The sequence below is a fragment of the Erpetoichthys calabaricus genome, chromosome 5 (assembly GCF_900747795.2).
Source record: "Erpetoichthys calabaricus chromosome 5, fErpCal1.3, whole genome shotgun sequence".
In the NCBI taxonomy this organism is placed as follows: domain Eukaryota; kingdom Metazoa; phylum Chordata; class Cladistia; order Polypteriformes; family Polypteridae; genus Erpetoichthys; species Erpetoichthys calabaricus.
Genome location: NC_041398.2, coordinates 183,515,974 through 183,539,091, shown reverse-complemented (window position 1 = coordinate 183,539,091; position 23,118 = coordinate 183,515,974). Strand labels below are relative to the sequence as shown.

Here is a 23,118-nt window from a genome sequence, read left to right as displayed (position 1 = left end):
ACGGCCAGGTAAGGATCCTGGCTGTCTGCAGTTATATATATATTTGATGAAGGAAGAAAGCTCAGCCATGGATCACATATTTCTCCAGGTCTTAACCTTCTTCATCTTCTTTTGGCTGCTCCCGTTAGTGGTTGCCACAGCGGATCATCTTCTTCTATATCTTTCTGTCCTCTGCATCTTGTTCTGTACACCCATCACCTGCATGTCCTCTCACACCACATCCATAAACCTTCTCTTTTCCTCTTGTCTGGCAGCTCTATCCTTAGCATATTATCCCAATATACCCAGCATCTCTCCTCTGCACATGTCTAAACCAACCCAATCTCTCCTTTCTGACTTTGTCTCCAAACCGTCCAACTTGAGCTGACCCTCTAATGTACTCATTTCTAATCCTGTCCATCCTCGTCACACCCAATGCAAATCTTAACATCTTTAACTCTGCTACCTTCAGCTCTGTCTCCTGCTTTCTGGTCAGTGCCATGGTCTCCAACCCATATAACATAGCTAGTCTCACTACTGTCCTGTAGACCTTCCCTTTCACTCTTGCTGATACCCGTCTGTCACAAATTACTCCTGACACTCTTCTCCACCCATGCCACCCTGCCTACACTCTCTTTTTCACCTCTCTTCCACAATCCCTGTTACTCTGTACTGTTGATCCCAAGTATTTAAACTCATGACCAACCAATTTTAAAGTCTCCTAAATATTCTCTAATATGAGCTTTTCGCTCTTATTCTCACCTTTCACTCCCTTCACCTTCCTTTTTTGGCTTCACACTCGATGAAGGCTTTAGAACCAATGAATTTCCAAACAAAATTAATATCTCCACACAAGCAAAACACTTTTCACATTTTGTAAGCTGTTTGTTAACTATCTGTATGTGTTCTTATTTGCTTATGGTCTTTCTCTTATTTTATGTAGAAAGAGTGAAGAAGGGGGATTCCTGAAATGCGTGGGTGGATAACGTGTTTATTCATCACCTGTCTGTGGTTATCTGAGAACAGAAACCAAAGGATGCTCATCTGTGATTGGTCAATTAAAGAAGGGTGGCATGTTTTTCTTTTTTTTTTCTTCTTCATGGTATCCTAGCGCAGACACAAGTAGAGCTGAAAAGGATGAGCATCTAGAAGCCTATGGAAATAATAGTTTGTCTTTTTATGTTAAGGTCTGTGTAACATAAGTTTAATATGTCACTGTCCTCTGTAGAAATATATTTTATAAATCTACTTTTCTTTCTACTCACATGCACAGAGCCAGATTTAGCACAGGGGTTCACCATATAAGAACTGCTAGGCAAGCATTTTAAGACAAGACAGTCGGGGGCAACTGTGAAATGGGCAGTCAGACTGATGACCATTGTATACTATTTCTGTGTGTCAAACTCAGCATGAAACCGTATCCTCTTTGCCTTGTTTGGAATGGCATGATTCACCAAAGTGGGGGTCTGCACATGAAGAAAGAGTATGAAGCCTTGGAACATTGCCCGCACACCTTTGAAGTCAACGGACAGATGGGAGATAACGTCATCTGATCCTAAAAATCCTTCTGACGCAGTGACGAAAATGGCAGACTGTATACATCGGGCCCCCACTCCCAAACTGGGTTTTTTGCCATGGCTTCCTTCATCTATTATGCAGCGTAAGCCATCATTAAAGAAAGCTAAGTTATTTCTCCTATGTGATTTCTTACCACCGTATCACTAAGGGAGGGGTATCGCCTTTTTACATTATATCTATATAGTTTCGGGTTATGTAACACGCCACAATTACAAAAGAACTCATTCCATCAAGATACTGGATACAGTCTGCTGTCCTTGTCTTTTGGTAAAAGGCTTACCATCACAAGACTGTCTTTGCTGTTGGAACACAACACTGCCCATCATTGACTTGACTTATTGTGTAAGACACTAATCCGCGGCCCTAATTGATATTACGTACCTACAGAAAAAGCCAGATTATCCCCTTGGGACAAGTAAAGCGCTACCCATCCATCCATCCATCCATTTTCCAACCCGCTGAATCCGAACACAGGGTCACGGGGGGTCTGCTGGAGCCAATCCCAGCCAACACAGGGCACAAGGCAGGAACCAATCCTGGGCAGGGTGCCAACCCACCGCAGGACACACACAAAAAGTGCTACCTGTTTATCTAAATCACTTTAAATTGTCTCACTCTGCTACTTGTTCTTGATTTAGAATTCAACACAGAGGAAGATGATCTTGTTTCATGAATTTGATATGGACTTTTTGTTCTTGGTTATAATATGTATGTTTTGTTTTACTTCTTCAATATTTCCTGTAATGTATTGTTTTTTTTTAATATTATATTGTTTGCTGAGTGTAGTCCTGGGCCCTATACATATAACTTTGTGCCGCTCACGTTTTTTCCCTTTCAGTGCAGAAATCCCCTTTAACGTTTTTTTTCCTTTGGAGATGCACGCTGACACAGACCCCCATAAACTCCATTATTGTAGTGGTACATATTTACAGCGGTTGTTCATTGCCAATACTTTATTAGTAACTTGCAAAATACCCGCGCTTTGCAGCAGCGAAGTACTGCTTTAAAATTTTTATTAAGAAGAAAAGTAAACCTTTTTAAACTGATACCAATAATTATTTGTTAAGGATCTCTTTGTATACTACGTTGTCAGTTCGGCCCTCCAGTTGTAATATGACCAAGCTGTGCACTGAGCTTACTCTTGAGCATGCAACGTATAGATGGCCATGTGAAAAGCAATCTTGCCTCAAATCAATGCCAACCTTTTGTAGGGTCTGTCCCTGAGACTTATTAATTGTCATTGCAAAGCAGAGCCTTACTGGAAATTGGAGGCGTTTGAATTGAAATGGGTTTTATTGATAACTTCGCATCCAGCTTTTGAGAGTTTAAACATTCATAAACATCAAAGTGTCCACTACTCAAATCGTCACCTGTGAATCTAAGATGTTTAAGAGGCATTGGCAGTTGTCCAAAGGTGTAAAATATTTGGCCATTTCGGTACACTTGAAAGCGACAACCGAACAATTCAGCGGCAGCCATCAACTCACATGCAGAACCATAGGTGAAGGGCTTAAGCATTTCACTCTTATAGTGCTCCTGTGTAGTATAATTATCTCCTGTACCGTCATCAGTCCACACCTTGAACTTGTCCCAGTCATTCAATACATAAGACACAATGTTCTTCTGGATATCAAGAGTGAGCCTGATATGGCCGTGCAATACGTAACGCAGAGAATGGAAAAGGCAGTGGCCATCTCCAAGCATGGAAACCACTCGGTAAGTGACAGTTCTTTGATCGATGGTGATCACCTCGATAGACATGTTAATGGGGGTACGGTTGGAACGATAAAGAAAATGGGTACCTGAACAATGTAAACTAAGTCTAAAATACCTACACAATAACTATAATCGTAATAAACAAACAATAAAACAGCAGAGAAGCTGTGGATTAAATAAAAAGGCTGCAGTTATCAGCAGGGAGACGTGAATACCGAGGCGAAGCAAGGAAGGGAATGAAGAGACCGGCGCGAAGGATGGCCTTATATAGGCAGGCAGCCAACTACATGGGAGGCGTGGGGATGGGGGACCCAACGCCACCTCACACGGCGACCAAGCTACAGGCTATGGATGTATATATATACGTAAGTAGGATTCAGTTAGTGTTGGGAACCCGCGTACCAAATTTCTTGCCGATGGGCCCATAACTAACAAAGACCGTTGGGAAGTTCAATATGGCGGCTGACAGTGGCGTCATACTACTGAAATAAATATGTACATCGGTTTCGGTTAGCGCAGGGAAGCCGCCTACCAAATTTCGTGAAGATGGGGCCATAAATAAGAAAGTTTAACATGGTGGACGTTGTCGACCGTTATGACAGTTACGTGTAGAATTTCGAAATGAAACCTGCTTAACTTTTGTAAGTAAGCTGTAAGGAATGAGCCTGCCAAATTTCAGCCTTCTACCTACACGGGAAGTTGGAGAATTAGTGATGAGTGAGTCAGTGAGGGCTTTGCCTTTTATTAGTATAGAAGATCTGCGTCTGTGACATTATGTCTTTGTACCAAGAAGAGGATTATTATTGCATGCTGGATGTTATTGTACCAATAAAACTAAGAACGAGTGCACTGTGTTGTACTTGTATACTGAATATAAACTGAACGAGTTGCTAGAAATCAATCAAAACCAAAAAACAACAGGTTACTTACTTTGTGAAATCTTTGCAAAAGATTGTTGAGCTCTTTTGAGACCCTCCCCAATGGTTCTGCACGCTGAAATGTGATTGACACGTCTGTCAAGGATTGTTTGTCTCTTGCCGAGGCAAACACAAGTTTACAGCCCCCCTGCGTAACACGCCTGTCACCTGATGGTTGATGCTGGGCACATTCTAACCCGGCCACTGACCCGGCCCCATCTGTTTGTCGTGTCTGTGTGTATTGAAGTAACAGCTCCAGTTTGAATAAATACCCTGACTGTTCCTGCTTTGATTGGAATAAAGTTGGTTTTCTTGAAGCCATTGGACCCCCGGTCTTCTCTCGGATGCAGGACAGTGACTCACGTGACACAGTATTATAAAATGAGTAAGTTTAACCTAGTGATTAAAGCCAGTTATTCACTTTAATAATCTTACAGTAGAGAAAATAAATAAAATGTACCTTTAGAATTTTCTTGGCATGCTTTGGCCATCTGTAATTTACAAAAATTCCAGCACTGACAGGTACAATCAGCGACACCAGTGTGATACCTGAAAAGACAGTTTTTATTATACGGTGCATGTTAAAAATGTTTTTAGAGACTCCTGTACATCATTTTTCATTAACACAAAATGTGTTCCTAATGTTTATCTTGACTAATTACAAATATCAGAATACATTAAAATTCTAGATATAATCAGTCAATTACATTTCCACATAACCTGACTTGCCTGATATTTTTTGTAACTTATACTTTATCCGTCCACAGCAGCCAGTGTGATGTTCTATGCTGCAGCATCCTGGGAAGAAATCTGAGCCCAAAGGAAGCAGAATGCCTGAACAAACCTTTCAGGAAAGTTTGTTCCTCCATCCCTGGTGAGCCCTGGACAGACTTGAAGGTGTTATGGAGAAGAGAATGATAGCAAAATGGGATGCCATCATAATAAATCTCCTCCAGGAGGCGCTGTCTTGGAGTACTTTAAGCCACAGGCTCATTCCACCACATTGCGCTAACAAGCCCACTGCTATCGGGTAATTCAATGTTTCTTTCCAACACCCCAGAGTAAATACTTACGCTCTTTAATTTGCTAGTTTTTCACAATATACATTTATAATTTATCGATTGGTTGTACTATTGGTCCTTTGAGTCTGTATCTTTGTTTTTTATGTTTCTACTGCTATATACATCTAAATTTCCCCTTGGGATTAATAAAGTTTATCTAATCCGATATTTATCACTAAAATAGTCGCTTATAGATTTGGATAAAAAAAGACTTACTGTTCAAAATGTGATTTTAACGATTACCCCAATATTTAAAAATGTGCTTTAGGGTCTGTCCGTTCAGGCGGTGAAGGCGGTTCGTTTTCGTTAGCTGACATAATGTGATGGTGGTCCTGAATATCATTAGGCCCTTTCCCACCACAGGAACTGTTTTCAGGAGTTGGGGACTTTTTACAAACTCAAGAACTTTTGTACCATTCCACCACAGGAACTCTGATCATTTGTAGTTTTATACTTTTTTTTGGCTCCCACTCCTGGGTATGTTCTTTTTGTCAACCAGGAACTATTGTGGGTGGGGAACAAAGTAGAAGAAGAAGAAGAAGAAGGACAACGTAATAAGGCAGGATGCGCTAAGCTGCACGTAAGTGTTGCTCTGCAAAACATCAAGAATAAAACTGCAACAAGCACCGAGATGAAGGACCAAGATACACTCACTTAATGAGAGTAACGCCTGATAACATGGATAGTTATTTGACAATAAATGACCCACAGCAGCATTTTAGGAAGAAGACCCTTCCTGCCGTTATTGCTAAAGTACAGAAACCAGCTATGGCAATTCTGATACTGTTTCTGAAGTTGCCTTCACTCATCCACTGTTTCTGATCGTCTTCTTTATGAATCCCGTCGTATCCCATTTTGTGTTTTAACAAATTTGCATTTATGTGTGTACCAGTTCTATATTTAGTAATTAGTTTAGCCTATGCTTGTATTTTAACTAAGAATTGTTCACAGCACTCTGTGCCTGCACTTAGTGAAGAGCACTTTATGAAAAAATAAGTTGTATTGTTAGCACATTGTTGTTATCATACAAGATTTGTTACGTATATTGTTCCTTCACAAATCGGTATCTTTTTACAAGTCCATTGTTGTCCAGGGGTTTCAAAACATTCTGCCTTTCCCAGAATGTGTGAGCCGCTCACTGCCATCTTCTGGCTGTATCTAGTGAGTTAGGACAGCTTGTGAGGCGTCCTAAATCACAGTGAAGTTAGGAGTAGTTTCCTAAATTAAGAAAATATGATGAAATGCTAACACCCCTACTCCTAAGCTTGGACCGCATTTGTGTCACACTAAGATTTTTGAGCCAGTTAGGCCCATTTTCCTACTGTGAGACACTTGATGAATACGAGAACAGGACCTGTATGTGATTCAAACCCAGACTGCTGCTGGACTTGTGAGGCCTACAAAATCTACTAAATTTACAATGAATCATGAAGAATTTTTACCACCATTTTTTTTTTTTTTTTCTGCAATTGCGCCTCTTCATACTTTACTGATTGGCAGATATGACGTGCAGAGTGAAGATGATAATGGTCTGTGAAGGCACTTAAACTTGGGGTGTGTTTGAAAGACACAAATTTAAGAGCCAGTGGGACCTTGCGTAAAGTACGTATAAGCCACTGGAGCTGGCATCGGTGTGGTGGATTTTCATTAGCAACTTAGTGTGCAGCAGAAAACCTTTATTCAACATGTTTAGTGTGTTAAGCTTTTCAGTTATATTGTCTTTTATCTAAGTGCTCTAAGTAGGCTGAGTTCATTCTTGTAATTCTAGCCTCAAGGTTGTTCCAGACTTAGGTTACGCAGAGATGCTTGATATTTCATTCTAATACAGGGCGATGTAATGTCCCATATACTGTATTGACCTGCTTTGTAACAGATTAACAAACTATCATCTACAGTATATACTAAATATTCTCTTGTATAGTGTGACAGAGTAATTTGGAGGTGACAATAGTTAAGTATTTTGGTTTGCAGTGCACATTGAAATATATAAGCATTTGTTTTAGAAATGTCATGAAGAGAACTACTGAAATGGTTAAGAAAATAAAACACAAGAATGTACTACAGATAAACACACACGAACAAAGTTTCCTCCTGCCTTGTTCCTGTCTCAAAGAAGGTCTAGTAAAGACCATTAATACATCTCCAAATTGAATTTCTTCCACAATAGGTATATTCTTTAAAGCCTTCATCTTATAAAGGATTGTCAACATTCCCATGATTGCAATGCAGAGAAGAATGACACGTTCCAAAGATATCTCTGTTTAAATACATTTCTTATTCAAGTATATGTTGAAGTCGGAAGAACTTTTGATGTAAGATGAACTGAAGAGATTTTTTCTTTCTCTATCAGATGCTGAATCATTTTTTTACCAGAAATCTTTGCATTCCGACACAATGTTTAAAAGCTGTAGAAGGTGAGTGTCAGCACCGAGTGTTGTCAGAGAGCCAGATGACACATGGAGGAGATTCTTGAATGGGAAGCAAAGAGGAGTTTGTCTTCACTAGATACAATGGGGCCAAAACACCAAAGCAATAGCGGCCGGTGTCTGTCAAAGCCTCAACATTAAGAGCAACTAAATTATACTGGTGGACTTTTGGGCTGAATTACCAGAGTTATGTAAAAATCGCTTCCCGAGACCATCACTTTGGGAGCTATTCTTCTTCTTCTTCTTTTGGCTGTTCCCGTTAGGGGTTGCCACAGTGGATCATCTTCTTCCATATCTTTCTGTCCTCTGCATCTTGCTCTGTTACACTCATCACCTGCATGTCCTCTCTCACCACATCCATAAACCTTCGCTTAGGCCTTCCTCTTTTCCTCTTCCCTGGCAGCTCTATCCTTAGCATCCTTCTCCCAATATACCCATCATCTCTCCTCTGCACATGTCCAAACCAACGCAATCTCACCTCTCTGACTTTGTCTCCCAACCGTCCAACCTGAGCTGATCCTCTAATGTACTCATTTCTAATCCTGTCCATCCTCGTCACACCCAATGCAAATCTTAGCATCTATAACTCTGCCACCTCCAGCTCTGTCTCCTGCTTTCTGGTCAGTGCCACCATCTCCAACCCATAAAACATAGCTGGTCTCACTACCATCCTGTAGACCTTCCCTTTCACTCTTGCTGATACCTGTCTGTCACAAATTACTCCTGACACTCTTCTCCACCCATTCCACCCTGCCTGCACTCTCTTTTTCACCTCTCTTCCACAATTCCCATTACTCTGTACTGTTGATTCCAAGTATTTAAACTCATCCACCTTCACCAACTCTACTCCCTGCGTCCACATCATTCCACTGACCTCCCTCTCATTCACAAACATGTATTCTATGTTGTTCCTACTCTCTAGAGCATATCTCCACCTCTCCAGGGTCTCCTCAACCTGCTCCCTACTATCGCTACAGATCACAATGTCATCAGCAAACATCATAGTCCACAGGGACTCCTGTCTAATATTTTCTGTCATTAATTTAATTCATTTCAGAGCTATTCTATTGAAAATAAACAGCCTAAGAATCCATTCTGTTAATTCAGCTCTGTGGCTACTCCTTTCTTCTACACACCTTTGGTCATTACAAAATCCTCTGAATTCTGTGGGCCTTTCTTTGGTACTCCAATCACAAAGGCCAATTTAAGACACGAACTGTGGTATGAATGGGAAAGTGTAAAACAGCAGAGCTAAATACAAAGCAACAGGGATACAAAGATAAAGGGCACCAAGTAAAAATGGCATTAAGATCAATTTGATGCCAGTGAGTGCTGCACCCCACCCACTCAATCAGTTTGACTTTCTTGGGCAGTTTGTGGCAGTTTGAAAGTATGACTGCGTATCCAGAAAGTGAATATCATTTTATGTTGAAGACTGCTATGGAATGTTTCTCCATCTTCAGTTTTAGGTACTTTTACTTTTCTGCCCTACTCATTTTTAATGTTTATTTCACACAACCAGTTTTTTTTATTTTTTAACTTCATGTACCATGTTACATTGATTATTTTTGGTTAATTTCTAAATTTTACTGATGTCAAGTATGTGATCGTGGGCGGCACGGTAGTGCAGTGGGTAGCGCTGCTGCCTCGCAGTTGGGAGATCTGGGGACCTGGGTTCGCTTCCCGGGTCCTCCCTGTGTGGAGTTTGCATGTTCTCCCCGTGTCTGCGTGGGTTTCCTCCGGGCGCTCCGGTTTCCTCCCACAGTCCAAAGACATGCAGGTTAGGTGGATTGGCGATTCTAAATTGGCCCTAGTGTGTGCTTGGTGTGTGGGTGTGTTTGTGTGTGTCCTGCGGTGGGTTGGCACCCTGCCCAGGATTGGTTCCTGCCTTGTGCCCTGTGTTGGCTGGGATTGGCTCCAGCAGACCCCCGTGACCCTGTGTTCGGATTCAGCGGGTTGGAAAATGGATGGATGGATGAAGTATGTGACCGTACACATGATCAGAACTAAGCAAAGACTACCAAGGAAGAAGTGTATAGAAAGCTTAGAAAAAGTAGATAGCCCCCAACCGTCTTTCAGATAAATGATTGTCGCGGCTTGGGATTTTGATCAATTTGGCTGGGAAGTTTTATTTGTAAATCAAATGCTGTTTTCCAGTGTCATACAAAAAAGAAAGAAAACTAATAAACCAAAAAGAAAAGAAAATACCAAAAATTGAAATCCCGCAATTCAGTACGTGGTTGAATCACCTCACGCTTTTTTGCCTGAGTCTCTATTAATTCAGCACAGTGTGGTGGAGAGGGATTTGCCTGTTAATCCTTGTAAAATTACTTACGTTCTGCCAGGAGAACTCATCTAATTCAAAAAGCACCTGCTGTGTTGAGCATCTCTGTCTGTCTGTCTGTTTGCACAAAAGTGGGCTGATTTTTTTGAAAATTAGTGCACTTATACTTCAAGGAAATTTGTTCAATTTTTGTGAAGATATCTTGAGTAGAGTATACTGTACTGTTAAATATATGAAATTTCAAAAACCCCACATTGAAAAGCACTTGTGAGTTTACAAACGTATCCGTCCTAAAACAGAGAAATAGTCTGAGTGACTTGAACTATGAATTAGTTTATTGTTTCAGTTTTACTTTGAGAGCGGTTACTTCAACTTGTGTGTTTTTTCTTTTACTCATTCAACAGCTGCTTGAGTCTGGAGAACAATGACAGTCATGCACACTGGACAAAGCAAGTAAACCACAGACTGGAGCGAGGCCTGATGACCAAGTATAACCATATAAGAAAGGTATGACTTTAGATATTGTGGCAAACAGCCGGAGCCCTTGCCTGGTCAGTTGAATGACCAGGGAGAGAGCATATTCAGGGGACTACCTCCCCCCAAGCGTTAGAAGGCAGCTGTGCCTCAGACGCCCACAGAGCTCCATGGGAATTGTAGTTTGGAGCAGCCATGTTGGGTTCTGTGGGCACCACCAGAGGGTGCTGCGAGAATGGCTGAGCCCTTTGTTGCAGTACTTCCGCCACACATAAAAGTGCTGCTGGAAGACGATCACCGGACACCTGGAGCACTATAAAAGGAGCCAGCTGCCACTACTCTGAGAGCCAGAGTTGGAACTGGGAGGACGGAGAGCAACACTCAACTAGAGGAGGGCAATACAGTGGTGAAAGGAGAGGTATTGAGGAGAGAAAACTTGTGTTTTTGTGCTTATACTGAGGTATTTTTTGTAATAAACACCCGTTTCTTTGAACCCAGGACTGTGTGTGTGTCAGTTGTATCTGTGGTTTGGGGCTCTGTGGTGCCCAAGGTTATTATAGTTAACGAAAACTAAAATCAAAACTGAAACTATAATTAAAAAAACATGTTCGTAAACTGAAATAAAATAATTAACAAAACCGAAATGAAAAACTAAAACTAAACAAAACTATTAATGTAGCTGGAAAGACTAACTGAAATAAACAATAATTGACTAAAATATTTTTAGTTTTCGTTTTTGAATGAATATTCTTGCCGTTAGTCTTTAACCCTTATAAGTTTTCTCTAAAACAGAAAGTCATCCACCACGAGCCGCCCGCATATATTCATCCAGTGAACGGAGGGCGGCTGTTCACTCAGCATTTGCGGTGACAGAGTAAGCTGAGTGCGGGTGCGTAAAGAAATAAGTGCGTGAGAAATAGAAAGCGATTTGCGTGCAGCCTTTCTTTGTGCTTGTTGTATATCAAGATATAATTCAAACGGCTGACATCAGAATGTGCTGGTCAACAAAACGTTTACCGTATGGACAGAAAAATCATGAGTGAGTAACGTTTCAGTTTATTTCTCAGGTGTCTGCTTTTTGTTGACAGCAAAACACCTGCCACTTTGCACAGGAGAAATCGTTTTTACTTTCTCATATACGAAGCATAGAGAAAGTATAGTAATCATGAAAAAATTCGACCTCGATATTTTAATGAATCTTAACGTTATAGACTAACCAGTGTCCAACAATACTGTTTTTTGGAATTATGTGTGTGTGTGTGTGTGTGTGTGTGTGTGTGTGTGTGTGTGTGTAAACACGATAACTCAAAAACGCAACTAGATAGATGGCTGAAATTCGGCATGGGGTTGTTACACCACAATTGTAGATCTGTATTAACTGTTTGGGCCAAATCCATCACCCGGAAATGATACTTTACCTGAACACATACTTGATTTTTTTATTTTTTTATTTATATAGCTGCAGAGTCTGATTTATTCAACTTTACTTTTATAATAATTGTTCAATATATTATTAATTTGATTTGTTGTTGATGGTTTCTTGATGTACATAATATAAAAATATAATCATTGTCTTGTGGTTTACTCTTCAAATATCCATCCCCATATCCGAGTATACAAGAAAGTCGAGGGGAGAACACTCCCGGTTTTTGAAAATAAAACGGCACTGATCATACAAGATCAGCATATTGTTGCTGACCGATCACTTTTGCTTTAAAAGTGCATCATTTAACAACAAAGCAATACAAACAAAGGTAGAGAGTCTGACAAGTGATGAAAAACTAAATATACTAATGGGTTTTTGTATTTATTCCATATTTATTAATTTATCTTTTTTAGTTCATATTCACAACTCCAAATACTCTGATATTGTGAAAGTAATCCATTAGCAGAGTTATATTTTAAAATATTTGTCTCCCTTTTTTCAATGTTTTTCTCTCTTTCTCAAAATAGATAGTTGAAATATCATATTCTTTTTGTTCTTAACATCAGCCTAATCATACATATTGCATACCAGGGATTTTTCCTGCCTTGCATCCAAACCTGTTGCGGTAGGCTCCAGATTTCCTACAATCCTACTCTGGATAAACAGGTTTAGATAATGTATATATTGTTCTTAATCTCAGGCGCTGTCTCTGTTGTTTTGTGTCTGTCCATACTCCTATTACCTGCTCTTGCTCTGCTTATTATGGGTTTACTGTCCTTTATGGTGGTCTATTCAAGACTCACTGCCCCTAACCTTGACACTACATGCTTGTTGTTCTTTGTTTCCCTCAATACAGCTAGGTGGGGTCTGCACACTCATTCAAGCCTAAGAGCCCTGTTCTTCCTAAGCCCCTGTGATTTTCATGAGAAAATATTTAAAAAATGATAAAATTGTGTAAAATTGTTCATATTCAGTGTCTAGTTTTGATTATGCTTGTTTTTATCAGACAAAAACAAAACCAGATAGTAAACCATGTAGTGTAGTAAGCTTCCACTAACATTAAACTCGTATCCAAATCTGTTAAGTGTACAGTTCTGTCTGATTGTGACACAAAACTAACTCGGTAGGAGCTCCATGCCATAATTACTAAAACTAAAACTGAAACTAATATATATAAAAATAAAATAGAAATGTCTTTGTGAAATAAAAAATAAACTAAAACTAAAAATACACAATGAAGGAAAACTAAAACTAAATTGAATTTCCAAGTAAGGTCAGAAAAATATAGAAATAAAAACTAATATAAAAGGGCAAAACTATAATAACCTTGGTGGTGCCCCCTATTTTCCACAATTGGCATAGTTGGCAGGATTGTCTGGCCACTTGGTGGGCGGAAACCTGTATTAAATACATTTATTGTGAAAGGAAACCCCATATTTTTTTACACTTTCATTCCTGTGACTGTTGCAACTGTTAAAATAGGCCAGAAATCCGGGAAAAACTTCAGGGAGCCCATCACTGTGTGACACTGTTCATCTCTGGAAGTATCTGGTGGGGTGAGAGAAGAGAGTCCTGTATTCTGTGCATGTGTATACTAATGTATTGTGGATTTAAAACCACTTGTTTGAACCCAAAACTGTCTGGTGTGTTTGTGTTTGGAGTTTGGGAATCTCTGGCACCCCTGTTCTATCACAATATAAATGTATATATTTATGTGATTAGCTAATAATGATATTTTTTAGTTAATATAGTAGTAATGACATTGTTTAATTCACCCCACTAAGAAGTACTAACTGTACGAGAATCAAATCAAATCAAATCAAATAGCCTTTTACTGTCAATTCACTATATGTACAGAACATACAGAAGAATCGAAATACAGTAATCCCTCCTCCATCACGGGGGTTGCGTTCCAGAGCCACCCACGAAATAAGAAAATCCACGAAGTAGAAACCATATGTTTATATGGTTATTTTTATATTGTCATGCTTGGGTCACAGATTTGCGCAGAAACACAGGAGGTTGTAGAGAGACAGGAACGTTATTCAAACACTGCAAACAAACATTTGTCTCTTTTTCAAAAGTTTAAACTGTGCTCCATGACAAGACAGAGATGACAGTTCTGTCTCACAATTAAAAGAATGCAAACATATCTTCCTCTTCAAAGGAGTCAGGAGCAGAGACTGTCATAAAGGCAGAGGAAAATCAATAGGGATGTTTGGCTTTTAAGTATGCGAAGCACCGCGGCACAAAGCTGTTGAAGGCGGCAGTTCACACCCCCTCCGTCAGGAGCAGAGAGAGAGAGACAGAGTTTGTTTTTCAATCAAAAATCAATACGTGCCCTTCGAGCTTTTAAGTATGCGAAGCACCGTGCAACATGTCGTTTCAGGAAGCAGCTACACAAAAGATAGCAACATGAAGATAATCTTTCAGCATTTTTAGACTAGCGTTCGTATCGTCTAGGTGTGCGAACAGCCCCCCTGCTCAATCCCCCTACGTCAGGATCAGAGAAAGTCAGCGCAAGAGAAAGAGACATGTAAGCTGGGTAGCTTCTCAGCCATCTGCCAATAGCGTCCCTTGTATGAAATCAACTGGGCAAACCAACTGAGGAAGCATGTACCAGAAATTAAAAGACCCATTGTCCGCAGAAACCCGCGAAGCAGTGAAAAATCCGCAATATATACTTAAATATGCTTACATATAAAATCCGCGATGGAGTGAAGCCGCGAAAGGCGAAGCGCGATATAGCGAGGGATCACTGTACTGTTTCTCTCATATCTTCGTAATACAATATAATATAAAATATAAAAAGTATATAAGTATAACATATAAGATAAATAAAATTAGAACTTGTAAAGTAAACCTAAGTACAATGTACAATAGTCAGTAGTGCAAAAGCCACTTACAGTAAAAAGTGAGAAGGTGCATTATAGATGTAGCTTATGAGATGAACAAAAAGACAGACAGCAGCAGATGTAATATCGAGTCTTTATATAATACCAGCTGAGGTAGGGTACTTGGTAGATAGTGACTGTTGTTACGATCCAGGGGCAGGGGGCAAGGGGGGGAAGGCAGTGGACAGAGTTCAGCATCCTGACAGCTTGGTGGATGAAGCTGTTAGACAGTCTTGTGGAGCAGGCCCGGAGGCTCTGGTACCTTTTCCCTGAGGGGAGGAGGCTGAAGAGGGAGTGTAAGGGGTGGGAGGAGTCCCCAGTAATGCTGGTGGCTCTACGGGTGAGGCGGGTGTGGAAAATGTCCTTGAATACAAGGATAGGACTCATTATATGCTAAGAATTTGCTGCTGCCTCCACCATATCTCTGTGGTAAAATGCATTTGAGGGCCTCGGCATTAGGCTGGTTTTTAAAAAACAGTCCGCTCAGCGGGCATAGGTGCATGTGGTAGTGTGCACAAGCAACCCGGGCAGTTGATGGGAGAATTGGCGAGCCTGTATTCATGTGCAAATGTACACAGTTCAGTCAGTTTGCTCATTGGCACTCTTGGGTGCGTAATTAGCCATCCACGCCTGCTTTAAGATAAATAGAGCCTGAGTCGAAAGAGAAAGGAAAGGAAAATGAGAACAAGAAAGAGACTGTGTAGGTTAATGAAAAGAAAAGGAAAGATAAAATGGCCCCCAAGATGAGCAAGAGGACAGTACTCACGGGAGGAGCAACTGTCCACTTTGGTTGGCTACTGCTGAACACTGAGTGATGGTGGCAGGCGGGGGAAAGGAGCAGGAGCAAAGGCTCTTGGGGTTCTAATGATTGTTGCACCAGTGCTGCTGTTTGTCTGAACAAACTTATCTTCTCCATCACAGGATAAACCCTGGCTATTCTGGAAAAGATTATGGTGGCAAAATTAGATTCCATCATGAAAAACCCACTACAGGAGGCTTATGGATCATTGTGCTAAGAAATGCCTCTGGGGGTCTTTCCTGCCCACTGCTATCAGGCAATTCAGTGCTTCCTCCTGACATACTCTTTAAGTTCATTTTGAAATATCTGCACAATACAGTGATCCCTCACTATATCACGCTTCGACTTTTGCGGCTTCACTCTATCGCAATTTTTTCTCATACACTCTTACGTCACTACGCATGCGCTTTCTGAGAACTTTTATCTAAGCCCCATGATGGCTCCTAAACGTGCTGCTTTTTCTAAGCCTTCTGACAATGAAACTAAGCGCTGGAGGAAGATGCTTTCCATCCAGGAGAAGGTGAAACTCTTGGATATGATCAAAGATGGCAATACAGTACCCTACAAAAGCCACCTCACGCATATGAAAAGACAGCGTCAGCAACTGCCTATCAAGATGTTCTTCAGCCGCCCACCCAGACACCCACTGCCTACTCCTAGTACTCCTTCAGCGGAAGAAGACAACGATGCACCTGCTGAAGATACTGCACCACCTGAAGACTCTCCTACTGAGGTTGTGCCTTCATGGGTTAGTGGTTGTGTGTAAGAACTGTGTGTGTGTGTAATTAAATGTACAGTACAATAATAATAATATATTTGTAACGTCTAATATGTCTTATTTTCTCTTATTTTGTCTAATATATTGGGTAATACGAGTGTAATGGTGACTAAAGGGTGTTATTTGATTTATAAATAAAGAATCCTACTTCGCGAAAATTCATTTATCGCGGTAGAGTCTGGAATGGATTAACCGTGATAAACGAGGGTTCACTTTATTCATTTATTTTTATTTACTTCTCAATTGATTGATTGGCTGTATTATTTGTCCTGAGAGTCTGTATTCTTTATTTGCTCATGTTCACACAGTACATTTTTTTTTTTGCATACCATTTATGAAGAAATGACTCTAAAATTTGCTTTGCATGTGCAAAACTCAAAATGAAATTGGGGCCGGGGGGATTTCGAACTTTCAGTATACAAGGTTTATTTTGCAACTGAAATTGATGTCTCCTTCCTCGGCTGCACTCAAACAGCAACTGGATCTTTTGTGTCGCTTTCCATGTGACTCCGCTTGTTTTCATCTCCCTGGTGCACTGGCTGCCTGCACAATCACACCATTTATTTCATAGATTTTTTTTCCAAGGCAAAACTATATATTGTGCAGTGAATTCAATCATGTATTGATTTGAATTCAATGTCTGTCACTATTTACAGTCTTCAGCCATTGTAAAATTTGTAAAACCTAATCTGCCCAACGACTGTAGACAAGGAAATGTGTTGTGGCAAGCGGCTGGGGGTGATACCCAGCCGGGATGCCCGGAAGGACCGGAGGAGGGATTACGCCTCCTCCAGCCCACAAGGGGGCAACCGTCCTGGTGGCTTTGGGGACCATTGGAACAGAGCTTAGAAGCTCAACCCTATAGGGGCCTGTGGTCACCGCCAGGGGGCGCCCCAATGCCTGAGGAGCCCTGGCAGGGAAGAAGACCAGGGACACCCGGAGGTACGCAGCCAGTACTTCCGCCACACTTGGGAGTGCCGGCGGAAGACCGGGTGGGGATAAAAGGGGCCGCCTCCCTCCATTTGATGGCTTGAGTCGGGAGGAAGCAAGACGGAGCTCAGGAGGAGAGGAAAGGAGGTGGCCTGAAGAAAGAGAGGCATTGGAAGGGCCTGGACTTTGGGGAAGTTCTGGGGTTGTGTGTGGCACTTTATTATTGTAAATATGAGCGGTGTAAATAAACGTGTGTTGGGTGATGAACCATCGGTGTCCGCCTGTCTGTGTCAGCTTCCACAGTGTTTAATCAGTTCAGAAGTATGGACATAACAATCAAAGCATATTGCATGCCTAGAGTGACCTGGAGGATGAAGGGGGGCACACTCAGGTGAGATCAGCATAGGTGACCAGGCCTGGCAATCGTAAGTCTAATGAGCACAGGGCTCATGGGAGGTGAAACATATCAACAGCATATTATATTAATGAAAGAAAATGATATAATAAATAAACTTTCAAACTGACTTGTGTTTGGGTACACAGAACAACATACGCATTACAGAAACACAAAGCTTAGGTTAATAAAAAATACAAATGTTTATCATCATTGTACATTACCTATGTTGGTATAAGGGATTTTAATGTTGCCCGACTGCACCCATGAGGAAGAGTAGATATAGAGACACAAAGGCATCATCCCCATAGCTAGGATGGTTGAGCAGGTTGTCATGGCAATGCTGCAAGAGAGCATATATAAAATGAATTTAGTAACGCGAGTATCTCAACATTCAGAACAGATGCACATAACGCCAACACAAACCGGCACAGGAGCACACATTTATTAGTCAGCTGTCACATTATGTGACTTCTAGTCATAGGGTATGGCAGACACGTCGACAGCAGTTGCTGATTTCATCGCCGGACCAAATCAGTTTAGACTACTGAGAGTCGCCGGGCATATCACATGTAGCGGCTGTGTGCCAACCTTCTAGCTCACCCCTTTTTCTGACAGCCAATAATATGCTGGTATGTAAAACACAAGATGTCAGAGCAGCTCAGATTCTGTTGGGTCTGTGAGGTCCAAAACTCCTGTGTTCCTCTTGCCTCATCATAGCATTATATGCATTGTACTTCCTGAATATCATTTAGTTGTCAGCTCTTGTGCACACAGAGTCTGCGATACGACTATGACAATTTAATTGTCACATTAGGTGATCGGCTTCGTAGGAGCACATTGATGACTTCCTCCACAATTCTACGATTATGTAAATGAAGGCTACAAATGAAGAAAAGTCGCGTGATATGACAGGGCCTTTATTCATGTTGTATATGTCGTTTATCGTCACATGCTGTACAAGGCATTCAGCAGGTGTGTCTGGAGCAGACAACGCAGGATAATCACTGAAACCCAACGAGTGTGGTGGCGAGTGGTCCCTTAGAGACCCTCAAAACTCAACTCAGTGTTATTATGGAGACATTAGCTGAATAGTAATACCAAGCTTTGTGGGACTGAATGGGCTCTCCTCATCAAAATTGTTCAGAATGTTTTAACGAAACATAGGAAGAGCATACAAACTCTACACTGAGGGCTGCAAAGCCGTGAAATAAACTGAGATTCGAGCAGCAGCATTTCTTTGATGAACTAGTTTTGGGTCACATGTCGGCTGATGTTGCCCCTTTTGTGACACCTGTAGGATTTACGTTCTGCGGACGTGATGTAGCCCCCTGCTACATCAGAACTGGAGACAGTGAGTTCAGTAATGGACGGATGGATCAGTATGGATTACAGTTTTCTTTTCCTCTCCTTTGATACCAACCATGTTGGATACTCAGTACCAAACATATGCAGGTTATATTGATAAAAGGCTCTAGAGCAGGGGTGGCGAACTCCAGTCCTGGTGGGCCGCAGTGGCTACAGGTTTTCATTCTAACCCTTTTCCTAATCAGTGACCAGTTTTCACTGCTAATTAACTTTTTCCCATCACTTTAATAGCCCTGTTAGAAGAGTTCAGCCCCCTGAATTGATTCCTTTCCTCATTAAATGACAGCCAAGCAGAAATGAGATGTGAAACGAGCTAATAGATGACCAGCTAAACTGGGGCTTCAAACTCCAACCAATTTCACTCCAATCACTTTCTTAATGAGAAGCCAATTCTTGCTGTTAATTAAACCCGTTATTTAATTCCATGGCTTGTTGCTGCTCTCATTGTGCCACGGTAGACATTTACAAAACTGTTGTTTTTCTATTCTTTCTAAGAGCACCGTCAAAATGTTTTGGTGACCTGAGAGATCAACCTTACCAAGACCATCACCTCTCTTTAATTTCAGATATTGTGTGATGGGCACAGGGGAGCTGGTCATGTGCTGGCTTGTTTTGCGTCTCATTATTGTTTGGCTGGTAATTAAAGAAAAAGAAACAACTATGGGGCCTGAGTCAAGTTAATTAAAAGAAGTAATCAGCAGCAAAAACTGGTCACTAATTAAGAAGATGGTAAGAATGAAAACCTGCAGCCACAGCGGCACTCGAGGCCTGGAGTTCACCACCCCTGCTCTAGAGTGAATGTGTCTGGTAGAGTATGGCACTCAGTGTGCCCTGCAGTGGACTGGCATCCAATTCAGGTTTGGCTTCTGCATTACATAAGGCTGCTGATCTCATGAGGCAGGATTGGAATAATTAGGTTTGGGAAAGGTCCATGAGTTCAAGCTTAATTCATTCTCATTTATATTCTTTATTTATTCATTCTTTATATACATTTTACAGAAGCTGCTGAGTCCTTGTCCACTCGGTATGAGGCGCATGGCAGGAAACAACCCTGGAGTGGACATCACTCCACTGCAGGGCACACTCATGCTCACCCATACTGGGACACTTTAAAGTTACCAGTTAGCCTGACCTACATGGGGTTGGAAAATGAAAGGAACGTCAGAGTGCAAGGGGGGAAAAGTTCATAGAGACATGGCGAGAAGGTGCAAATTCAATGAAATGAACTGTGGGCACTGCGGTGGGTTGGCACCCTGCCTGGGATTGGTTCCTGCCTTCTGCCCTGTGTTGGCTGGGATTGGCTCCAGCAGACCCCCGTGACCCTGTGTTCGGATTCAGCGGGTTGGAAAATGGATGGATGGACTGTGGGCAGCAGCAGAGGGCTAACCACTGCACCACCATGCCACCCGGCTCTAAGCTCCTAATTATACATACATACATGCACATATATATGCATTCTAAATATAATTGACTTTATTATTATTTATTTTTATTAAATGCACTCCCATGTATGAGCCCAGGCTGCTATGCAATAATTTCAAATATAGTGTAAAAATATAAAAAGCCAAGTGCTGAAGCATAAACAGAGAAATATCATGCTATATATGCAGAAATAGATCAATACTGTCGAGGTGTGTGTGTATTTACATTCTGAGTACATCGGTGTGCTTTTATTGAATGCAATTTTGTGTTCTGTTTAAAGAGTATTATAGCCAAACTCTCTCATCTTTTAAATGGCAAGAGCAACATATAAAAATGAATTGAAGCGCATGCTACCTGAGCAGGGCTCTGATTATAGAACCTTATTTCATTATTTTGAGAAACAGGCAGTTCGTCAAATGGAGTGGAGACGTAAAAATTAGGCAGAACTTACCTGAGGTCCATGTCCCCATCAATCCAGTAGGTAATAACGTTTGAAATGATTCCACCAGGACAGCATCCCATGATGAGGACAGCAACAGCGTGGACGGGATTCAAAGCGAAAGCGATGGACAGGATGTATCCAATGAAAGGCATCAGCCCAAACTGGCATACGATACCCAAGCCGATGCCCCATGGCCTGCGGATGTGGAACCAGAGCTTTTGGACTTCGACGGTACAACCCAACGAGAAGACCACCAGAGCCAGCATGATGCTAAGCACGCAGGTGAAAGCGAAGTTCAGAGGGTCGTTGAAGCCTGGAAAGGTTTCTTCCTCCCCGTCGGTGGTGTTGCCCACGCAGTCGCTTGAGTTTATGCAGTTCAGCATTGTGCCCAGCTGAGGGGGTGGATGTGTGTGTGCTATGGAGGGCAGCTTTCAGCCTTTTAAATAGGGAGGCTTATCTTCATTGTAAATACCAGGAATGTGTGACCTGAGCTCAGGTTTCCTTTGCCACTCAGTTTAAAATGTTACAATCTTGGAGGGCGGCTCAAGCTAACTAACTTGGAAATTGCATTTCATCTGGATCACTTCATGTTGGTAATTATTAACTGCCCACAATCAGTCCTCTGTCTTCATAATGAGTATGGAAATGCAATACGCTGTGTCTGTTGGCGCACAGGAGGTTGATGGTTGCGGCTCACTCAAACACAATAAAGGACTTCTGATCTGAAAGAAGACTCAATGTGAAAAACAGCACAGCAAACTCCTTTCATGGAGGGTGGGCTCTTTACTCCTGGACCTGGGCTGGTGTGTATTTCTCAAAGACAATTAAAGGGAATGTCCATCCAGTGTTTCATTTCAGTGTGCAAGGTAGGAAGTGACCCCAGATGAGATGTCCTTGCATTGTATGGCACACACACACACACACACACACACACACAGACAGACCAATTGACCAAACACGCACGTCTCTGAAATTGAAGGAATGTTCAAGGGTATCTCATTAACGTGAGGTGGAAGTGCAGTCATTTTCTAACTGCTGCAGACGAGCAGCCAAAATGCTTCCCTCATATTTAAGAGATGTTTTGTGCACATTGCTAGAATCCTAGCTTTAAAGGAACAAACACATTGATAAAAGAAACCCAGCTGGCTCAGAAGGGCTACTGTGATATGTTTTCAACCAACGATCCTGCATCATCATGGAAAGGGTTGAAGGATTTCACCAACTACAGGAATCCATCCCCCATAATGTAAAGAACAATCAGCTTACTAATGGCCTGAAGGTATTTCATTACAGGTTTGATAAGCCCAAAGTCACAGACCCCCACACCGGCTCCACCCCTCCAAATATACAAACAAATGAGACCTTCTCCCATTCAACATGCGCTATCTCCACTAAGTGGACGTTTGCCGGCTATTCAAGAGACAACACACCAACAAAGCAACAAAACTAGATCACGTCTCACTTTTCTGCTTGAAAATCTGTGTTGATCAACCGGCCTGTCTTTATGCAAATTTTCAACAAACCATTAGTGAAGTGTGAAGTTCCCTTATGCTTCAATCAAACCATAATAATAGCAATCCCAACTAAATCCCACATGACAGGATTGAATGATCACAGGCCTGTTGCTTTGATATCTGCAGCCATGAAAACCTTTGAGAGACTGGTGTTAGGTTACCTGTAGGACATTACAGCTCCCCTATTGTCGGACCCCCTTTGATCTGACGAACAAGCAAACCGGTTAATGGATGATGCAGTCAATATGGGTCTGAAGTACAACCTGCAACATCCTGACAACCCAGGGATTCTATGCAAGGATTCCATTTATGGATTTCATCCCTGAACTCCTCCACACTAAACTCGCCAAGCTTTCTGCCCTTGCCTGCACCTGTCAGTTTATTAATTTCCCAACATACAAGAAACAGCAAGAGAAACTGAGGCCCTGTCCACACTTAAAAACACACACATTTGTCTATGTTTTCAACTTTCATCCACACTACCCCACCCTTTTCGATCCCTGAAAACAAAGCCACGTAACAACTGGCTGCGGCAGATAAATGGTCATTTCCGAAGGGTGGGACAGGGCCGCGTGTCTGCCAGGGGGGTTGCCAACCGGGATCCCGAGTTGTTTTGTCGTGTAATGGGCGCAACAACGCACTGTACCAGTTCATGCTCCCCAACTTGACTTGACAGCCTTATCTTTGTGAAAACATATATATATAGTCATGCATGT

At 41.6% G+C, this 23,118-nt stretch overlaps 1 protein-coding gene across 1 annotated transcript in view; it reads right to left on the bottom strand.

Annotated features, from left to right (window-relative positions):
- Positions 1-21,572, bottom strand: part of LOC114652842 (sodium-dependent organic anion transporter-like) — a 37,821-nt gene extending 16,249 nt beyond the window's left edge. Inside the window, exons 1-3 of the mRNA XM_028803150.2 lie at positions 20,898-21,572; positions 17,881-17,999; positions 4,651-4,739 (exon numbers count right to left, since the gene is read on the bottom strand). Coding sequence (XP_028658983.1) covers positions 4,651-4,739; positions 17,881-17,999; positions 20,898-21,271 — 582 coding nt within the window. The 5' untranslated portion in view covers positions 21,272-21,572. The remainder of the gene's footprint in view (positions 1-4,650; positions 4,740-17,880; positions 18,000-20,897) is intronic.
- Positions 21,573-23,118: the final 1,546 nt, after the last annotated feature.